A 20,501-nucleotide genomic window follows, 5' to 3' on the forward strand; every position below is an offset into this window, starting at 1 on the left:
TAGCTGGGATTGCAGGTGCGCACTACCACGCCCAGCTAATTTTTGTATTTTTAGTAGAGACGAGGTTTCACCATGTTGGCCAGGCTGGTCTCGAACTCCTGACCTTAGGTGATCCACCCACCTTGGCCTCTCAAAGTGCTGGGATTACAGGCATGAGTCACTGTACACAGCCTGTTCTAGCTTCTTTTGCGCAACATTGTTTGTCAGATGCATCCATGTTGTAATGTGTGGTCGTACTTTGTTTTCATTGCTGTGCAACATGCCATTGTTTGACTGTAATACAATTTGGGTGTCCATTGTACTGTTGATGACCTTTGGGTATTTGCTAGCTTTTTTCCTTTTTTTTGAGACAAAGTCTCCATTACCCAGGTGGAGTTCAGTGGTGCTGTTACAGCTCACTGCAGCCTCAACCTCAGACTCCTCAATCAGTCCTCCCACTTCAGCCTCCTGAGGAAGTACAGGCATGCACCACCAAGCCTGGCTGAGTTTTGCAATTTTTGTAGAGATGGGGGGTCTCTCTGTGTTACCCAGGTTGGTGTTGAACTCCTAGGCTCAAGCGATCCACCTGCCTTGACCTCCCAAAATGCTGGGATTACAGGTATGAGCCACTGAGCCTGGCCAGTTTCTAGCTTTTTTTGGATACAAATAATGCTCCTTTGAACACTTTGTAATACTTTCATTGATGCAGATATACAAGAGTCTCTGTCTGGAAAATATAACCCAGTTAGAATTGCTGGATGTATCATATGTATTTTCAGTTATAAAAGATGATGTCAGATGATTGTGCATTTTAAATGTTTGTATTTTGTCACCACCCTTCGTGGTTGTTATATGCCTTTATTTTCCACCAGGAACGTCCTTATGAGAGTGCCTGTCTCCCCACACCCTAACTTTTTTTTTTTCTCTGAGATGGAATCTTGCTCTGTCACCCAGGCTGGAGCGCAGTGGCACAGTCTTGGCTCACTGCAACCACCACTTCCTGGATCCCAGCGATTCTCCTGCCTCAGCCTCTCCAGTAGCTGAGATTACAGGCACCCGCCACCATGACTGGCTAATTTTTATATTTTTAGTAGAGCCAGTGTTTCACTATTTTGGCCAGGCTGGTCTCAAACTCCTTACCTTAGGTGATCCGCCCACCTTGACTTCCCAAAGTGCTGGGATTATAGGCGTGAGCCACAGAGCCAGGCCTCCGGACACTCTCGTTTATACATTGTTTCATCAAAATGTTTTTCTTTGCCAGCCTGATAGGTGAAAAGAGATACCTTACTGAAGATAAATTGATACCTGAGACTATTTTATAAGCAACCCTAATTTAACACTTGGTTTTCTTTTGTAGCCGGAGACCTCAGATCATTGTTCCCTCCCAGAGGATCTAGTGAGTACTTCCGCATGCTGTGGATTGGGGTTAATTGCATCTTTGATGATAAGTGTTATAAGGAAATGATAGTAACAGCTTCATGAATTTCTTTCTCCTTGGTTGATGATCAGTGACTTTTTAATCTTACATGATCATAACTATATTATGAAGGTGGTAGCAATAGTGATATTATGGGTAGTCTTTCCCCCAACTTAAAAAATAAAAATAAAGTTCTATTGGTTTTCTTTAAAAGGAAATGAAGAGGAAGACGCAGCTCTCCTGCCTTGCTCTAGGGCTCAGGCTTGCTCTACTTGTTTTTCAAGGATGACTTTGTGACCTTTTCTCCACTTGAGTCCTCCTAAGAAAAGCACAAGAGGGCCACAATTTGATTGTCTTGGCTTGGATTCAGCTGCAGGAGTGTTCTTGTGCATTCTGACCTCAGCATGTTGGCTTTGTCCTGTCCTCGCCCAGATATGGAAGGGGGAGCAGTACTTCCAGCTGGCAAAGCTGGTCACATTTCCTGTGTCGTCATAGGACTGTGCTACCTGAGTTGACAAACTCCAGTGTACCATGTAACCAGATTCAGTGACTACTTCAGAAAAGAGTTTTTTAAATTTTGAGTTTCTTGAGTTTCTAGAATCTTGAGTCATTCTGATTTTCAGTGATTCAGGATTGGATTGTTCTAGATGTCTGAAACTCAGGAACTACGATAGCTTTTCAGGCAAAGACAGCATTGTCTTTTAGCAAATCTACTTTAAATCCATTCTGTTATATAAAAGGGTGTGTGTGTGCGTATTAGTCCATTCTCATGCTGCTATAAAGAACTGCCTGAGACTAGGTAATTTATGAAGGAAAGAAGTTTAATTGACTCACAGTTCTACATGGCTGGGGAGGCCTCAGGAAACTTAGAATCATGGCAGAAGAGGAAGCAAATGTGTCCTTCATGATGGCAAAGGGGGAAAAGCCCTTGTAAAACCATCAGATCTCATGAGAACTCATTATCAGAAGAACAGCATGAGGGTAACGCCCCCATGGTTTAATTACCTCCTACCCGCTCCCTGCCATGACACATGGAGATTATGGGAACTACAATTCAAGAGGAGATTTGAGTGGGGGCCCAGCAAAACCATATAATTATGTATATATGTGTGTGTGTACACACACAGACACACACACAGACTTTTTTTTCTAGGCTCCAGAATAGACATTTTTTTTTTTTTCCGAATTCCTGGAGCTCAAGTGTCGGATTGCATTTAGAAAAGCCTGTCTACCATGGATTGTGGCAGTGTTGCTTTAGAAGCCACATAGACTTTCTTTTTTATTTCAGTAGTCATCATGAGAAGGCTCTGATTTGTTGACTCCATATGTTAAGTCAACTCTGGAACAGGATCACATATTTGAAGACTGAAAGTAACTGCTTTTGTTCAGTTCTACATTTGGCATCTTATTCTGATGGTTGCAGTGTACTTTTCCCTCTGAAAGTTTTTTAGTAGCCTTTGGCAAAAAGCAGTAATACTTACTACTTGGGAGCATTATTTTTTATGCCCAGTTTCCCAATTTTAACTATCTTGAGGTCCTAAGTTAAAGGCATGGGGCTTGAATGATAGATGATTACTGAGCAGAGATACATTTCTCACATCAGACTTAAACCTAGGCTTGCGATCTAGTAAATGGGCACAGCTTTCAGACTCACCTGGCGCTGGGGGGCTTATTTTGGGGGAGGGATAAGGGAGGCTGTTGCTGTATGTCGGAAATAATTCTGCTTGAGAGACATTCTCGCCAGGTGTTATCAGCCCATTTTTGTTTCTACATCTGTGTGTGTAGAGCTCTGGAATAGAATTGTTAAGTCTGAGCGAGAAAAAGCATAGTGGGTTAAAGATGAATAAAACGAAGAGAACCCTCTTTCCTTGGCAGAATCTGCTTGTACATTTCTTGTCTGTGCTTGTCTCTCTTCTTCCTGCCTGGTCCATTGCAGAGAGTATTGGAAGTTTCCAATCACTGGTGGTACTCTATGCTCATCCTACCTCCTTTGCTGAAAGACAGCGTGGCAGCGCCCCTGCTGTCTGCCTACTACCCTGACTGTGTTGGCATGAGCCCCTCCTGCACCAGCACAAACCGCGCCGCTGCCACTGGCAATGCCAGCCCTGGGAAGCTGGAGCACTCCAAGGCCGCCCCCTCCGTGCACGGTGAGAGCCATTCCTGGGACTCCCTGCTTTCCATTCCCCACTCCCCTCCCTGGGGAATGTATGAGTAAGCAAAATGCAAAGGATTTTTTTAAATGTGCAGGCTGGGCACAGTGACTCATGCCTGTAATCCCAGCACTTTGGGTGGCCGAGGCAGGACGATCCCTTGAGGCCAGGAGTTCGAGACCGGTTTGGGCAACATAGCGAGACCTTATCTCTAAAAATAAGTAGATAAAATTTATTTTTTAAAATGTATGTGACCTGTGATATAAAGCCCCTCATTATTTCATGGAAATGGTTGTACTGTGGATCAGTCATATCATTTATGTATAGTGTGTGGTTAATTTTTCCTCAGTGATTTGGAAAACCTGCAACACTCTAATTATCTACAGGACTTAATGAGTGTTTATTTGGAAGTTGGATTGCTGTCTCGTTTAATGATAACATGAACTCTGACTTACCGGGAAAAAGTTTTCAACTACATGAGCAGTCCTTTTTCCTCTGAGTCTTTCTGCCTCTAATTATTGCCATTGGTGATTCCAGAAAAATGACCTACTCTCAAAAAAAACTGCAGGGCAGGCATGCTTTTTTTAATTTACTTTATTTTATTTTTTTTGAGATGGAGTCTCGCTCTGTCGCCCAGGCTGTAGTGCAGTGGCACGATCTCGGCTCACTACAACCTCCAGTTCCTGGGTTCAAGCGATTCTCCTGCCTCAGGCTCCCGAATAGCTGGGACTCCAAGCATGTGCCACTACACCTGGCTAATTGTTTTTTTTTTTTTTTCTTTTTGAGACAGAGTCTCACTCTGTCACCCAGGCTGGAGTGCAGTGGCACGATCTTGGCTCCCTGCAACCTCCTCCTCCCAGGTTCAAGTGATTCTCCTGCCTCAGTCTCTCGAGTAGCTGGGACTACAAGCACATGCCACCACACCTGGCTAATTTTTATATTTTTAGTAGAAACGAGGTTTCATCATGTTGACCAGGCTGGTTTCAAACTCCTGACCTCAAGTGATCCACCCCCTTCGGCCTCCCAAAGTGCTGGGATTACAGATGTGAGCCACTGCATCCGGCCTGGTTATTTACTTTAAAGGCATCTTTAAAATTCTACATTCGAATTCTTGGTGTAAAAGCAAGAATTCTGGATTTCCTACACCTGGACAGGAACAAATGGCATTTTTGATTATGCAAATAGATTTTTGCACTGTGGTCCTGTCTTAAGGTTTTGTTTTTTGTTGTTGTTGTTTTTTACCAGTAACACTGAAATCTAGATGTGGTGGAAATCAAAGCTAAAGTGTAATTCCCAGGGTTGACGAAGATGTGATGAAGAGGCACTTGACTACTGTTAGGGAGAGTGTATGTTTACGAAGGAAGATTTGGCAGCGTGCATCAAAAACTGGAAAACAGAGACTCTTTGACCCAGCAGTGCTATTTCTAGGAATTTATCCTAAACAGCTAATCAAACGTAAACCCAGAGATTAGATACAAAGAAATTTCTTTTCACATTGCTTGTAATAGTGAAGTAATTGGATGAAATTTAATGCCTAGCAATAGGGAAATGGTTAAATAATAAGAAAATATTATACAGCCATTGAATGCATATGTAGTGACACAGGAAAGTATTCATGATATTGTACACATTAAAAAGCAGGTTAGAAAACGACACTTTCATGACATTTTTTTCCGGTTTTGCAAAGGCAGATATCTATTATATGAATATTCTCCGTTAATAGACACAGAAATAAGGATAATGTATACCCCTAAATGTAACTCCACTACTGACATAATCAGGGGTTAGTGATTGTTATTTACGTCTATGAACCTATTCATTTTATAGTCAGAAAAAAATGCCATAAAAGTTATTTTCGGCTGGGCACAGTGGCTCACGCCTGTAATCCCAGCACTTTGGGAGGCCGAGGTGGGCAGATCACGACGTCAGGAGTTCGAGATCAGCCTGGCCAAAATGGTGAAACCCTGTCTTTACCAAAAAAGAAAATATACAAAAAATTAGCCGGGTGTGGTGGCGCACACCTGTAATCCCAGCTACCGGGAAGGGTGAGGAAGGAGAATTGCTTGAACCTGGGAGGTGGAGGTTCCTGTGAGCTGAGATTGTGCCACTACACTCCAGCCTGGGTGACAGAGCAAGACTCTGTCTCGAGAAAAAAAAAAAAGTTATTTTAAAAACGTGTCGCCGTGAGGAGTGGGCATTCAATGGATACAGAGTTTGTCTTACAAGATGAAGTAGTTCCAGAGATCTGTGGCACAGAGCAACATGAATGTACTTAACACTACTGAACTGTACACTTAGATAAGAAGGCTGGGTACGGTGGCTCACGCCTATAATCTCAGCACTTTGGGAGGCTGAGGTGGGTGGATCATGAAGTCAGGAGATCAAGACCATCCTGGCTAATACAGTGAAACACCATCTCTATTAAAAATACAAAAAAAAATAAAAAAATAAAAATTAGCTACTAAAAATACAAAAAAAGAAAAAAAATTAGCTGGGTGTGGTGGCGGGCACCTGTAGTCCCAGCTACTCAGGAGGCTGAGGCAGGAGAATGGCATGAACCCAGGAGGCGGAGCTTGCAGTGAGCCAAGATCGCACCACTGAACTCCGTCCAACCTGGGTGACAGAGTGAGACTCCATCTCAAAAAAAAAAAACAAGATACCTGGGCATGGTAGCTCATGCCTGTATTCCCAGCACTTTGGGAGGCTGAGATGGGTGGATCATTTGAGGCCAGTACCTTGAAACCAGCTTGGCCAACATGGTGAAACCCATAGCTACAAAAAATAGAAAAATTATCCGGGTGTGGTGGCGAGCACCTGTAATCCCAGCTACTCAAGAAGCTGAGGCATGAGAATTGCTTGGACCTAGGAGATGGGAGATGGAGGTTACAGTGAGCTGAGATTAGACCACTGCACTCCAGCCTGGGCAACAGAGCAAGATTCTGTCTCAAAAAAAAAAAAAAAAGTTGATAAATTTTATGGTATGTATTTTTTTTACCACAATTAAAAATAAAAAAATTTTTCCATGCTATAGAAATTAAAGTTGAGAATAATGTGAAGAAAGAATGAGAAAAAAATTTATGTACGTTTTGTCTAACTGGGTGGAGGAAGCAAAGGTATTTATGTAGGGTAGACATGGAGCTTGTCTTGGCTTACTTTTTGGTTTGCTTTTGCCCTTTAATTCTTCTGGATTTGGAAGTTACAGCTTGCAGGAGTCGCCCATTTGTGTTACCTATCAGTTCCAGGCATGAACCGATACTTCCAGCCTTTCTACCAGCCCAATGAGTGTGGCAAAGCCCTCTGTGTGAGGCCGGATGTGATGGAACTGGATGAGCTCTATGAGTTTCCAGAATATTCCCGAGACCCCACCATGTACCTGGCTTTGAGAAACCTCATCCTCGCACTGTGGTATACTAACTGCAAAGTAAGTAAGGGCATGTTAGCCAGTAGCACTGGACAGAGAAGGACCATGTTGAAAAGGAGGGGATACTTTATCTGGGGATGGACACTTTTATGCCAGGGTTTCTCAACCTTGGCTCTGTTGACAATTTGGGCAGATAATTGTTTGTGGTGGGGGCTGTCTTTGCACTGTAGGATATTTAGCAAGATCCCTGGCTTCTACCCACTAGATTCCAGGAACGCTTCCCACCTGTGAAAACAAAGTATGTCTGTAGACATTTCCAAACGGGGACAGAATCACCCCTTGTTGAAAACCACTACTTTAGACCACAGATAGTCAGAACGCTGACTCTCCAGTGGTGAGTATAAGGTGCAAGGTTTGATCCGAGGAGTTCCAATGACAATGACAAGAGGGAAAAACATCGAAGATTGAATTACAAATCCTTGAGGACAGGAATTTTTATTCACCCTGGTGTCCTAAATCAACCAAGACCAGTACTTTTCTTCTGTTGGGACTAAATAAATGTTAGGGCTGTCACACTGTACCCACCTTGAAAAAGGTGAAGATAAATTGTGGGGAGAATGGGAATACTAGCTAAAAACAAAAAACAAAGGGGCTGGGTGAAGTGGCTCGTGTCTGTAATTCCAGCACTTTGGGAGGCTGAGGCAGGAGGATTGCGTGAGCCTAGGAGTTCAAGACCAGCCTGGGCAACATGAGAACCCCCATCTCTACAAAAAATTAAAAAATTAGCCATGTGTGGTGGCACATGCCTGTAATCCTAGCTACTTAGGAGGCTGAGGTAGTAGGATGGTCTGAGCCTGGGAGGTCAAGGCTGCAGAAAGCCATGATTGCGTCACTGTACTCTAGCTTGGGTGACAGAATGAGACCCTGTTTCCAAAAAAAACCCACAAAGATTCTCTTGACCCTAGCATTTTTCTGATTTATTAATTTAATCAGCAATTTGAGTCAATGCTGAATTCAGAACATTGTGCAAGACTGCCAAAGTCATCTTAACTAAAGAAAGACATGCCAGTTTCACCGTGGCATTTCACTGGATTAGAATCCAGAATGAAATGACCTAGCCTGATTAAGTTATGGCTATTAATGCGACTGTATGAATTATAGCCAGGTGAGTAGGTTGTGCAACTGATTTTCTGCCCAGTAACCTTGAAATAGGTGCTCAGTAAACCAACTGAACAAAATTATGGTCAGAATTTCCTATAAATAAATTATAAAGAGTGGTAGTGTGGCCCTGTAGTCCTAGCTACTTGGGACACTGAGGCAGGAGGATCACTTGTGCCTAGGAGTTCAAGACCAGCCTGGGCAACATAGTGAGATCCCGTCTCAAAAAAAAAAAACAAAAAAAACACACAACAAAGAAACAGCCTTGGATTCATTTTTCTTTTGGCCACATTTCTTTTTGTTTGACTTTGAAATTTGACTTATACAGGGGGAGAATCTTATAGAAGTCCTAAACTTACCTGGATCTATTTTAGTTTTTCATAAGATAGAATTTATTGTGTATACTGGCCGGGCGCGGTGGCTCACACCTGTAATTCCAGCACTTTGGGAGGCTGAGTTGGGTGGATTACTTGAGGTCAGGAGTTCGAGACCAGCCTGGCCAACGTGATGAAACCCTGTCTCTACTAAAAATACAAAGAATTAGCTGGGGGTGGTGCCGGGTGGCCTTTAATCCCAGCTACTTGGGAGGCTGAGGCAGGAGAATCGCCTGAACCTGGGAGGCAGAGGCTGCAGTGAGCTGAAATCGCGCCATTGTACTCCAGCCTGGGCAACAAGAACGAAACTCCGTCAAAAAAAAAAAAGAATTTACCGTATATACTTAATATTAGAGTGGGAAAACATAAATATATTTGCTTTAAAAGAATCAAAGACTTTGAAATGTGTGCTTTCTTTTTTTTTTTTTTTTTTTTGAGACATGGACTTGTTCTGTTGCCCGGGCTGGAGTACAGTGGCACCATCACAGCTCAGTACAGCAGCCTCGCCTTCCCAGTCTCAGGTGATTCTCTCATCTTAGTCTTCTGAGTATTTGGGACCACAGGCACGTGCCACCATGCACAGCTAATTTTTTTGTAGGATGGGATCTTGCTGTGTTGCCCAGGCTGTTCTCAAACTTCTGGGCTTAAACAATCCTCCTGGCTTGGCCTCCCAGAGTGCTGGAATTACAGGCCTGAGCCACCACACCTGGCCTTGAAATGATTCTTGTTAAACTTCATGAATACAAACAAATGTGTTATCTTCTGCAGCAATCCAAGCCGGTGTTGTATGTGTTATTTCTTGAATATTCGGTTCTGATGGAGCTGGGGATTGGTGACAAGGGGCAGAGGAGAGGCCTGGGGTTGGAGTTGCTTGGTGCCTGTTCTTGCTTCCTGACGCTGGGTGGAGGTAGTGGCATCATTACTCTTGAGTCTTTGAAACAGATGAAGGCCATGCCAAGGCTAGGTGAGCAGAGAAAGATGGTGTCTTTGTTTTTTTTTAGATGGAGTTTTGCTCTCATTGCCCAGGCTGGAGGGCAATGGTGCGATCTTGGCTCACCGCAACCTCCGCTTCCTGGGTTCAAGCGATTCTCCTGCCTCAGCTTCCTGAGTATCTGGGATTACAGGTGTGCACCACCACACCTGGCTAATTTTTTTGTGTTTTTAGTAGAGACAGGGTTTCACCGTGTTAGCCAGGCTGGTCTCTAACTCCTGACCTCAAGTGATCCACCCGCCTCGGCCTCTCAAAGTGCTGGGATTACAGGTGTACGCTACCACGCCCAGCTAAATTTTTTGTATTTTTAGTAGAGATGGGGTTTCACCATGTTGGCCAGGCTGGTCTCGAAATCCTGACCTCAGGTGATCCACCCGCCTTGGCCTCTCAAAGGGCTGGGATTACGTGCTGTAAAGGCATGAGCCACCATGCCCGTGCCCCCGTCCCCCGAATCTTATCAGTCACAAGAATCCAGCTTTTTCTGTGGTCAGTAGTATCAGCAGCCTGGATTTCTGTAGTGGCCTTTGTTGAGTCAGGAGTGTGATGTACTCTGCCGCCATGCACCTGCTGCAGTCGTTCTTGCTCAGGGAAGACCGACATGATAAAGTGTAAATCGCTGTATCTTCCTGTTGTCTCCTCCTCCTGCTTTTTCCCCACTGGGGAAACCTCCCTTTGTTCTTACTGTCTTAGTGATAAGTGATGGATTTGAATTACCCAGAGAGATTTTCTTTATTATTATGGTTAAGTACTCATAACATTTATTTGTTTTAAATGGAGAAAACGTCTCGCTATGTTGCACAGGCTAGTCTCAAAGTTTTGGGCTCAAGTGATGCTCCTGCCTCAGCCTCCCAAAGTGGTGGGATTACAGGCATGAGCCACTGTGCCCAGCCCCATTCCATCTTAACCATAGTAAAATTTACAGCTCAGTGGCATTAAATACATGTATAATGTATAACCATCACCGTTACCTGGTTCCAGAACTTTCTCATTATCCCAAGAGGGAACCCGATACCAATTAAACAGTCTGTTCTCATTTTCTCCTGTTCAGCCCCTGGCAACCACAGATCTACTGTCTATCTGTATAGATTGTGGTAGATATTTCCAGTAAAGGGAAGCATATAATATGTGGCCTTTGGTGACTGGCTTCTTTCACTTGGCATCATGTTTTCAAGGTTTATCCATGTTTTAGCACATGTCAGAACTTCAGTCACTTTTATAGCTGAGTAATATTTCATTGTACACATCACATTTTGTTTACCCATTCATCCATTGATGGGCATTTGAATCGTTTCCTCCTTTTCCCTATTTGAATACTGCCGCTGTGAACATTTTGTTTGAATGTCTGTTTTCAGTTCTTTTTGGTATATACTAAGGATTGGAATTACTGGTTTAGGTTAAACCTTTTGAGGAACCAAAAAAAGTTTAAAAAATTAATTGGTTTGCTTTTTAAATTGAGAAACATTGTATATGTTTATCATGTACAATCTGATGTTTTGAAATACACATATATATATGTTGTGGCCAGGTGCGGTGGCTCATGCCTCTAATCGCAGCACTTTGGGAGGCCAAGGTGGGTGGTTTACCTGAGGTCAGAAGTTTGAGACCAGCCTGGCCAACATGGTGACATCCTGTCTGTACTAAAAATACAAAAAATTATCCGGGCTTGGTGGCAGGCGCCTGTAGTCCCAGCTACTTGGGAGGCTGAGGCAGGAGAATTGCTTGAACCCAGGAGGTGAAGGTTGCAGTGAGCTGAGATCGTGCCACTGTACTCCAGCCTGGTGACAGAGCGAAAGTCCATCTCAAAAAAAAAAAAAAAAAGAAAATATATATACATTGTGGAATAGCTAAATTGACGTAATTAACATATGCCTTACATCATATACTTACCTTTTTTTTTTGGTCTCTGAGAACTTAAAAATCTCTCCATGATAGTCAAGTATATATAATACGTTGTTATTAACTATGTATTGTAGTTACCATGTTGTAAAATGGATCTCCTGAAATTATTCCTCTTGTCTAAACTGAAATTTTGTGTCCTTTGACCAACATCTCCCCGCTATTCCCCCTCCCCTCAGCTCCTGCTAATGCCTGTTCTACTTTCTGCTTCTGTGAGTTGGACGTTTTTAGATTCCACATGTGTACGTGAGATCACGCAGTATTTGTCTGTGTCTGGTTTATTTCACTTAATGTCTTTCTGGTTCAACCATGTTGTTGCAAATGACAGGACTTCCTTTTTTTCTTTTAAGGCTGACTAGTATTCCATTGTGTGGATATAGCACATTTTCTTTATTCATCCATCAGTGGCCTCTAGGTTGATTCCATATCTTGGCAGTTGTGATAATGCTGCAGTGAACATGGGAGTGCACATCTCTCTTTGACGTGCTGATTCATTTTATTTGACTACCCCGCAGTGGGGTTGCTGGATCATAAAGTAGTTTTATTTTTAGTTTTTTGAGATACCTCCATACTGTTTTCCATAATGACTGTACTAATGTACATTCCACTAACAGTGAATAAGGGTTCTTTTTTCTCTTCATCATTTGTTACCTTTTGTCTTTTTTGATAATAGCCATTTTAACAGCTATGAGGTGATTTTCATTGTGGCTTTAATTTGCTTCCTTGATGATTAGTGGTGGTGAGAGCAGTTTTTCATATATACTTGGCCTTTTGTACCTTTGGGTTCCACATCTTGAAAATATTTGGGGCTGGGCGCAGTGGCTCACGCCCGTAATCCCAGCACTTTGGGAGGCCGAGGCAGGCGGATCACAAGGTCAGGAGATCGAGACCACAGTGAAACCCCGTCTCTACGAAAAATACAAAAAATTAGCCGGGCGCCGTGGCAGGCGCCTGTAGTCCCAGCTACTCGGGAGGCTGAGGCAGGAGAATGGCGTGAACCCAGGAGACGGAGCTGGCAGTGAGCCGAGATCACGCCACTGCACTCCAGCCCGGGGTGGGGGGACAGAGTGAGACTCCGTCTCAAAAAAAAAAAAAAGAAAAAGAAAAAAGAAAATATTTGGGGAAAAAAATGGATGGTTGCATCTCCACTAAACGCTATACAGACTTTCCTTGTCATTATTTCTACACAATATTATGTAACAGCTATTTACATAGCATTTACATTGTCTTAGGTATTATAAGTGATCTAGAAATAGCGTAAAGTATGCTGGAGTCTGTGCATAGATTATCTGTAAACACTGTCATTTTATATAAGGGACTTGAGAATCTATGGATTTTGGTCTTCTTAGGAGGGTTCTAGAACCAATCTCCTTCTGGAAACCAGGGAGGACTGTTCCTGTTGGCCATTTGAGCATCTACTTTTGAGAAATGTTGATTCACATCTTTTACTTGTCTTTTAAATGGATTGTTTTCCTGCTATTGTTTGAATTCCTTGGGACTTTTTTTAAAAAGCAGTTTGGTTTTATTTCCAAACACAGGAAGCTCTTACTCCTCAGAAATGTATTCCTCACATCATCGTGCGGGGTCTTGTGCGTATTCGATGCGTTCAGGAAGTGGAGAGGATACTGTATTTTATGACCAGAAAAGGTCTCATCAACACTGGAGTTCTCAGCGTGGGAGCCGACCAGTATCTTCTCCCTAAGGACTACCACAATGTAGGTGATTGTAGCTTTAGTGATAGCCTTGCCATTGATCAGGACAAACGCTAGTCTATTGCTGTTAATAAATATAGTAAAAGCCACATCATCACCATAAAACTTACAGAAGCAAGGCTTTCGCAGAATGTGTTTCTCCTGAAAGGCGACTATCAAGCACTCTTTCCTGAGATTGTAGGGGAAAAGGAAAGGGAGTACTAAGACAAGTGCCACTTTTTGAAAATAACTTTCTAAGGACATCAAAGAAATGTAAATGAACGAATTTGCTCTGCAGTTCCAGAACAACTAAAACAGGACGTTGTTATCATCTGCTCTAATTGGAATTTTGTTTCTTTTCTTTTTAAGAAATCAGTCATCATTATCGGGGCTGGTCCAGCAGGATTAGCAGCTGCTAGGCAACTGCATAACTTTGGAATTAAGGTAGGATTTTGGGGACATGGAGTTAGAACAGATGGTTGGCTGCTCCTTTTGGTCCAAATTTCTAAGATTTAGAAACCAGTTCCTATTTTTATTGAAGAATACTAAATATATTATATGTTTATATTAGGTCCTAGAAAAGTTATAAAACTTGAAACTGATTTCATAAGGAAAGGTAAATAGAAATTCTCACAGCTTTGGAGATAATTTTAGACTCTAATGAGCAAGTCAGAAGAAATTCTGACTCGGCATCAAAGTAGAAATTCTGTTTTTCTTCTGAGCTTCTTCTGTTTCTTCTTCTTCTTCTGTTTCTTTCTTCTTCTGTTTCTTCTGTTTGTTCTTCTGTTTTCTTTCTTCTTCTGTTTCTTTCTTCTTCTTCTGTTTCTTCTGAGCAAGTCAGAAGAAATTCTGAACTCGGCATCAAAGTAGAAATTCTGTTTTTTGAGACAGAGTCTTGCTCTGTCGCCCAGGCTAGAGTGCAGCAGTGCGATCTCAGCTCACTGCAGCCTCCTCCTCCTGGGTTTCAAGATGGGATTACAGCTGTGTGCCATCATGCCCAGCTAATTTTTGTATTTTTAGTAAAGCAGGGTTTTACTGTGTTGGCCAGGCCAGTCTTGAACTCTTGACCTCAAGTGATCTGCTTGTCTTGGCCTCCCAAAGTGCTGGGATTACAGACGTGAGCCACTGCGCCTGGCCAAAGTAGAAATTCTTGACAGGTTATTGTTCACACAATAGAAATGATGAGAAAAAGCCTGTTTCCGCAGTAGTTTGAGACAGCAAAAAGTGCATGGATATTCACTGTTTCTCGTGTAAAATTTTCTGAAATACTCAGTTCTAAGTTTTTTTTGTTTTTTTAATCTAATTATTTATTTTGAGACAGTGTTATGAGACTGGCTAATTTTTGTATTTTTGGTAGAGACAGGGTTTCACCATGTTGGCAAGGATGGTCTCAAACTCCTCAGTTCAAGCGATCTGCCTGCCTTGGCCTCCCAAAGTGCTGGGATTACAGGCATGAGCCACCGTGCCCGGCCTCCGGTTAAAATTTTTTATGCCTGTCAAAAACACCCTTTGCGGAGCTTGCAGTGCGCTGAGATTGCACTACTGCACTCCAGCCTGGGCGACAGAGTGAGACTCCATCTCAAAAAAAAAAAAAAAAAGAAAAAGAAACGCCCTTTGAATCTCATTTCAGACATGACCCACTGCTGCGGGCCTAGCACATGTTTCAGTTGATTGTTTATTTCAGTGTTAGATATTTGGGCCAAGGTTATTTGAGTTTTACTTGGGAAACCTACAGATTATATTACAAGGAAGGTTATTAAAATCCAAAATCTAGGGAGTCTGGTCTTTAATGTTCAGCTCTCCTCTTACACTAAAAAGAAACTAGAAATGGGCTGGGCACAGTGGCTCAGTGCCTGTAGTCCCAGCACTTTGGGTGGCCAAGGTGAACAGATAGCTTGAGCTCAGGAGTGTGAGATCAGCCTGGGCAACATGGCAAAACCCTGTCTTTACCGGAAAAAAAAAAAAAAAGCAAAAAGAAAACTGACCGGGCATGGTGGTATGCACCTGTGGCCCCAGGTACTCAAGAGGCTGAGGTGGGAGGATCTCTTGAGTCAAGGAGGCGGAGGTTGCAGTGAGCCGAGATCTAGCCACTGCACTCCAGTCTGGGTGACTGAGTGGGATCCCAACTCAAAAAAAAAAAAAACACAAAACCAGGAAGAAAAACTAGAAATGGATGGTTCTGTGTAAAATTGAAGTCAGAGAAAGAGGGTAGAACTACAAGGTGCAGCCTTCCTAGTTAGAGAAAGTGAAGAATTTACGTTTGAGAAAGCAGTTTGGAGAATCAATATTACTTTCTGCCCCATCCCCAAGTGATGGGGGAGATCCCTAGGAGGCCCTTCATTCCCCACATGGGTGGGAAATAGATTCCTCTGAGTAGCCTGAAAGATGGTTAACTTGGGGAACCTCTCCTTGAGAATTTCAAGTAGTTTCTAGAGATCCAGAAGGGAAAGACTGGCCTTGTGATGAATAGGACTCACGTTTTCAGGTGATGCAACTCAGGGAATGTGGCACTTGGAATCCCAGGGCTGCAGGTGAGGCACTGCCTGTGCACCCAAGAGCAGCTTCTTATGCCACCAGCATTAGAAATTTGGTGGCAATAAAATAGCCTGGGTATGAGACAAACCTCATTAGGCCAAGCCCATGAAGTCATATTTATATGGAGTGGCATACTTTTTTTAAAAAAATAATATATCTTAGGGAAGTTAAGGCTTATTTGCAGTGCTAAAGGAATTTTGCTACGTAGATATTTCTTAGGAAAAATCACCTAAAGAAGTTTTTAACTGCTTCTTAACTTATGGAATACTATCTTATAAAAAGCTTTCAAAGTACATTTCATGTACTAATTCATTAAATCTTTTTGTTTTTTTGAGACAAAGTCTTGCTCTGTTGCCCAGACCGGAGTGCAGTGGCGCAATCTCTGCTCACTGCAGCCTCCACCTCCTGGGTTCAAGTGATTCTTGTGCCTCAGCCACCTGAATAGCTGGGATTACAGGTGTGTGTCACCACGCCAGACTAATTTATTTCTGGTAGAGACGGGGTTTTGCGATGTTGGCCAAACTGGCCACAAACTCTTGGCCTCATGTGATCCTCCTGCCTCTGCCTTCCGAAGTACTGGTATTTCAGGCGTGAGCCATCGCGTCTGTCCTAGTTCATCAAATCTTATTATCTGGTTTGAGTGATTCTTTCAACAGACCACTCAGTTTTTCCTTGCTAGAGTCTAGATGGATTGTTTTGAACATCTGTTTTGGCTTCTGTTCACACTGCCTGCTTTTTAAAGTTGTTTTTGTAGAAATATTTTGAATTAACTAAATATAGAGGCTATTTAACAGTGTCCTTCTACATTTTTATAATACTGTGTCTGATATAACTCTTGTGTCCTATTTAGCTTCCCTGACTGTCTGTCTTTTTAGGTGACTGTCCTGGAAGCCAAAGACAGAATTGGAGGCCGAGTCTGGGATGACAAATCTTTTAAAGGCGTCACAGTGGGAAGAGGAGCTCAAATTGTTAATGGGTGTATTAACAACCCAGTAGCATTAATGTGTGAGCAAGTGAGTTTCTTTTAGCTTTGTGTTGTAGATAAAGGAAAGAAAAACAGTTTCAATTTGCTTGCGTGCAGTATTAATATGCTTCTAAAGTAAATTACATATAACAGCCCCCTCATCTCCTCTGCAAAGTAGTAAGAATTACACTTCTGCCTTTCTGAGAAGGTAGAACTAGAGGATGTAAAAGACTTTTTTCCTTTTTCTAAGCTCTTTAATTTCATTTCCTTGTTATTTGTAGGTCACTTGGTTAGCTCATAATTTTAGGGTTGCCGGATTTAGCATATAAAAATACAGAATTCTCAATTAAATTTCACTTTCAGATAAACAAGTAATTTTTTACCCAAGTATTTCCCAGTATTATGTGCAATATTTACATGCAATATTTGGGACATACTTAAAAAATTATGTATTACTAATCTGAACGTCATATTTAATGAGGCAGCCTGTCTTTAATCTGGCAGTCTTACAGAGTTTATTTGAAGAGTTGGTGGGCCCAAGGCTTTTTCTGAAATATTTATTGATGGTCAATTCAGTTTCAGCTTCTGCTGTGAGTGTTTGTGTGTTTGTGTGTTCATTTACATGAGGGTCCACAGAAGAGATAGAATGTTCGAGCAAGGACAGGCAGTGTCTAGCATCTGAAACATTAGCCAAAAAGTTACAGTGGGCGTGGCGTGGGAGCTGTTGCTGCCCCTCTCACATTCTCATCAAATAAAATCTTGTAGATTTCACGCTTTTTTTTTTCACTGCCTGCCTTTGCTGCCATTCCCCGTGAAGCATATTTAGCTTTATTTTTGAGAGATATTAGCCCATTTTCTCCATGAGAGCTCTGTCTGATTTTCAGCTTAGAACCTGTAAATATTTTTTTCCAGGAAAAATTTTCACCTTCTTATTCTTATTATTTTGAAGCTTGGCATCAGCATGCATAAATTTGGAGAAAGATGTGACTTAATTCAGGAAGGTGGAAGAATAACTGACCCCACTATTGACAAGCGCATGGATTTTCATTTTAATGCTCTCTTGGATGTTGTCTCTGAGTGGAGAAAGGATAAGACTCAGCTCCAAGATGTCCCTTTAGGAGGTATGGGGAGAACGGTGTTCTGATTGTTCCATCTCAGTTTCGTTGTTACCTAAGCTTCATCAGCAGTGGCATCGTTCATTTGCTAGGTCGGATGTCAGCAACAGGGAAGCTCTCCTGAGCACTTCTTTTGGACTGATGGATTCTCCAAGTTCTCAGGGGAGAAGAACTTTTTTTAGGGAGCCTTAGATGCTTGCATTGTGTACACACACACACAGACCTTACTTTACACAATAGCTGGTGTTTTACAAAATTACCTACATGTTTAATTTTAAATTTCCCAGAGTAGCTTACTTTTATGGAAACATGTGGTAAGCCCTGTGTGATAAATCATCACCTCGTAATGTCTTTTCTAGATAAGGGTTTCTGTGTGCCAGGATTTCTTTTTGTTGAGCAGTGAGTTAAGGTTTTTTCCAGTATATTTTAAGAATGCAAGAGTATTACAGTTTAAGAATTTTAATTCATTAGGCGCAGTGGCTCACACGTGTAATCCGGGCATTTGGGAGGCCAAGCGGGGAAGATCACTTGAGCCCAGGAGTTCAAGACCAGCCTGGGCAACATAGTGAGCCTTGTGTCTACAAAAAAAAAAAAAAAAAAAAAAAAAGGCAAGCATGGTGGTGTGTGTCTGTAGTCCCAGATACTTGGGAGGCTGAGGTGGAAGGATAGCTTGAGCTGAAGAGGTTGAGGTTCTGGTGAGCTGTGATCCCACTACTGCACTCCAGCCTGGGCAACAAAGCAAGACCCTAGTTCAAAAAAAAAAAAAATTCAAAATCTTTTGGCTTTTGTACTTAAATGGGCAATGTTAGGCACAACTCTTTAGAAAAGTTGACCACCCATAGTGGCTCATTTTCACAAGGGTGCCAGCTGAAATTTCACTGTATTGCTTCTTAAATTGGTATTTATTTGGCCTACAATTTTGTGACCTGAATGTATTCACTTGTAGTTATTGGAGGCATATTGGAATTTCTTGTAGTGTGAACATTTGAACTCAGTTTGCAAGGTGTTCATTTGCTTCAACTATATGTTTCTTTGCAAGAGCTCTCAATTCTTCAGGCTGATGTACAGTTCATCTCTGTTTGGGGTAAACTTCTTAGTAGCAAGGACTATCTGTCTCTTCTTTTTCTCTTTTCCCTCCCCCTCTACTGTGGCAACCCACCACCTCTAAGAGATCTACACTGTAATTGTCCTTAGTCAGTTTTGACTGATATACTATAAGAGAACATTTTCAGAAATATACTCCCATCAACAGGGATCATTTAATCAAATGTTGTAGTGTCCAGACTAATTCGTAGGTTGTTAAATGTTCTGGAGTTGAGAACAGTTGTTAGGCTAACTGGCAGGATATTCTCAGGACTTGGTTAGTGTTTTGTACGTGTGTTGCAGTTACTGACTGGAGTTTTCGTTGCATTTCTTTCAGAGTCACCCAATAAAAATGTTTAATGATAATGCTTTGCCTTACCCTTACCTAGAACAAGCTGTAGGCCAGGCATGGTGGTGCGCGCCTGTAATCCCAGCTGCTTAGGAGGTGAGAGGATTGCTTGAGTCCGGGAGTTAAAGACCGCGGTGAGCTATGATCTTGCCACTGCACCGCAGCCTGGGTGACAGAGTGAGACACTGTCTCACAAACAAAACAAATAAAAAACCCAAGTTGTTAAGGTAGGCTCAGCAATTCTTACTGTGTAAGTAGGTATTTCATCTTACCAATAGCTTGTTTAAAAGCTTTGGTAATAGTGCACACATCTCTGTGTAAGGCTATAGTTATATCCTGCCTGTTAGTATCTTAGCTGTCGGAGATCTCATCTTACCATCACAAAGCTGGGGAAACTCGAATCTATATACTAAGGGACTAGATTTCATTTCAGAAAGCACGTGCACTAAAGCTATTTTAAATATTATTTACATAACATTCACACTGGGCTGGGCGTAGTGGCTCATGCCTGTAATTCCAGCACATTGGGAGGCCAAGGCGGGTGGACCACCTGAGGTCAGGAGTTCGAGACCAGCCTGGCTAACATGGTGAAACCCTGTCTGTACTAATAATACAAAAATCAGTTGGGCATGGGTGGCGCATGCCTGTAATCCCAGGTACTTGGGAGGCTGAGGCAGGAGAATCGCTTGTACCTGGGAGGCAGAGGTTGCAGTGAGCCAAAATTGGCCCATTGCACTTCAGTCTGGATGACAAGCGAAACTCCGTCTCCAAAAAAAAAAAAAAAAAATCACATTGCGGCCTCTCTCAGTCTGTTTATATTTAATTTTATGTACTATCCTAGCAATCTTGGTTCCCCGCCCACCCCCTCCACAAAACCAACAGGAATGGAGAAACTGCACATCAGGAAGTAGGGATGGGACTTCTACAAAAGTCACAGAAAGTGGCACAGAGCCCAGGGGTCTGGGAGTGACAAAGCGAGGCACAAATCTAGAGGTCTTTTGGGTTTCCCCGTGTTACAATCTAGTGCAAGAACTGAACATTTTGATGAAAGCCTAGAGCTGTTCTAAAAAACTTTTTTGAAGTAACTGATACCTCAGTTCTGCTTCTAGTCAGACAAGTGTGTGACACTCTATAAACTTGGGGGCCAGGCCTGGTGGCTCACACCTGTAATCCCAGCACTTTGGGAGGCTGAGGTGGGTGGATTTCTTGAGCTCAGGAGTTTGAGTCCAGTCTGGGCAACATGGTGAAACCCGTCTCTAGCTGGGAATGGTGGCAGTTGCCTGTGGTCACAGCTACTTGGGAGGCTGAGGTGGGAGGATTGGTGGAGCCCAGGAAGTTGAGGCTGCAGTGAGTCAGAATGGCGCCACTGCACTCTAGCCTGGGTGACAGAGTGAGACTCTGTCTCGGGAAAAAAAAAAAAAAAAAAAAGAAAAAAACA

The 20,501-nt window shown here is 42.5% G+C and overlaps 1 protein-coding gene across 2 annotated transcripts in view; it reads left to right on the forward strand.

Moving 5' to 3' along the window:
* KDM1B (lysine demethylase 1B) overlaps positions 1-20,501 on the forward strand; it is a 69,557-nt gene that overhangs the window by 29,875 nt on the left and 19,181 nt on the right. Inside the window, exons 8-14 of one of the 2 annotated variants that reach the window (XM_025382445.1) lie at positions 1,337-1,375; positions 3,333-3,543; positions 6,783-6,967; positions 12,865-13,041; positions 13,387-13,461; positions 16,428-16,565; positions 17,466-17,637. In XM_025382445.1, the coding sequence (XP_025238230.1) occupies positions 1,337-1,375; positions 3,333-3,543; positions 6,783-6,967; positions 12,865-13,041; positions 13,387-13,461; positions 16,428-16,565; positions 17,466-17,637 (997 nt within the window). The remainder of the gene's footprint in view (positions 1-1,336; positions 1,376-3,332; positions 3,544-6,782; positions 6,968-12,864; positions 13,042-13,386; positions 13,462-16,427; positions 16,566-17,465; positions 17,638-20,501) is intronic. The other variant, XM_025382446.1, reaches the window with a different exon arrangement.

The sequence above is a fragment of the Theropithecus gelada genome, chromosome 4 (genome assembly GCF_003255815.1).
Source record: "Theropithecus gelada isolate Dixy chromosome 4, Tgel_1.0, whole genome shotgun sequence".
NCBI lineage: Eukaryota > Metazoa > Chordata > Mammalia > Primates > Cercopithecidae > Theropithecus > Theropithecus gelada.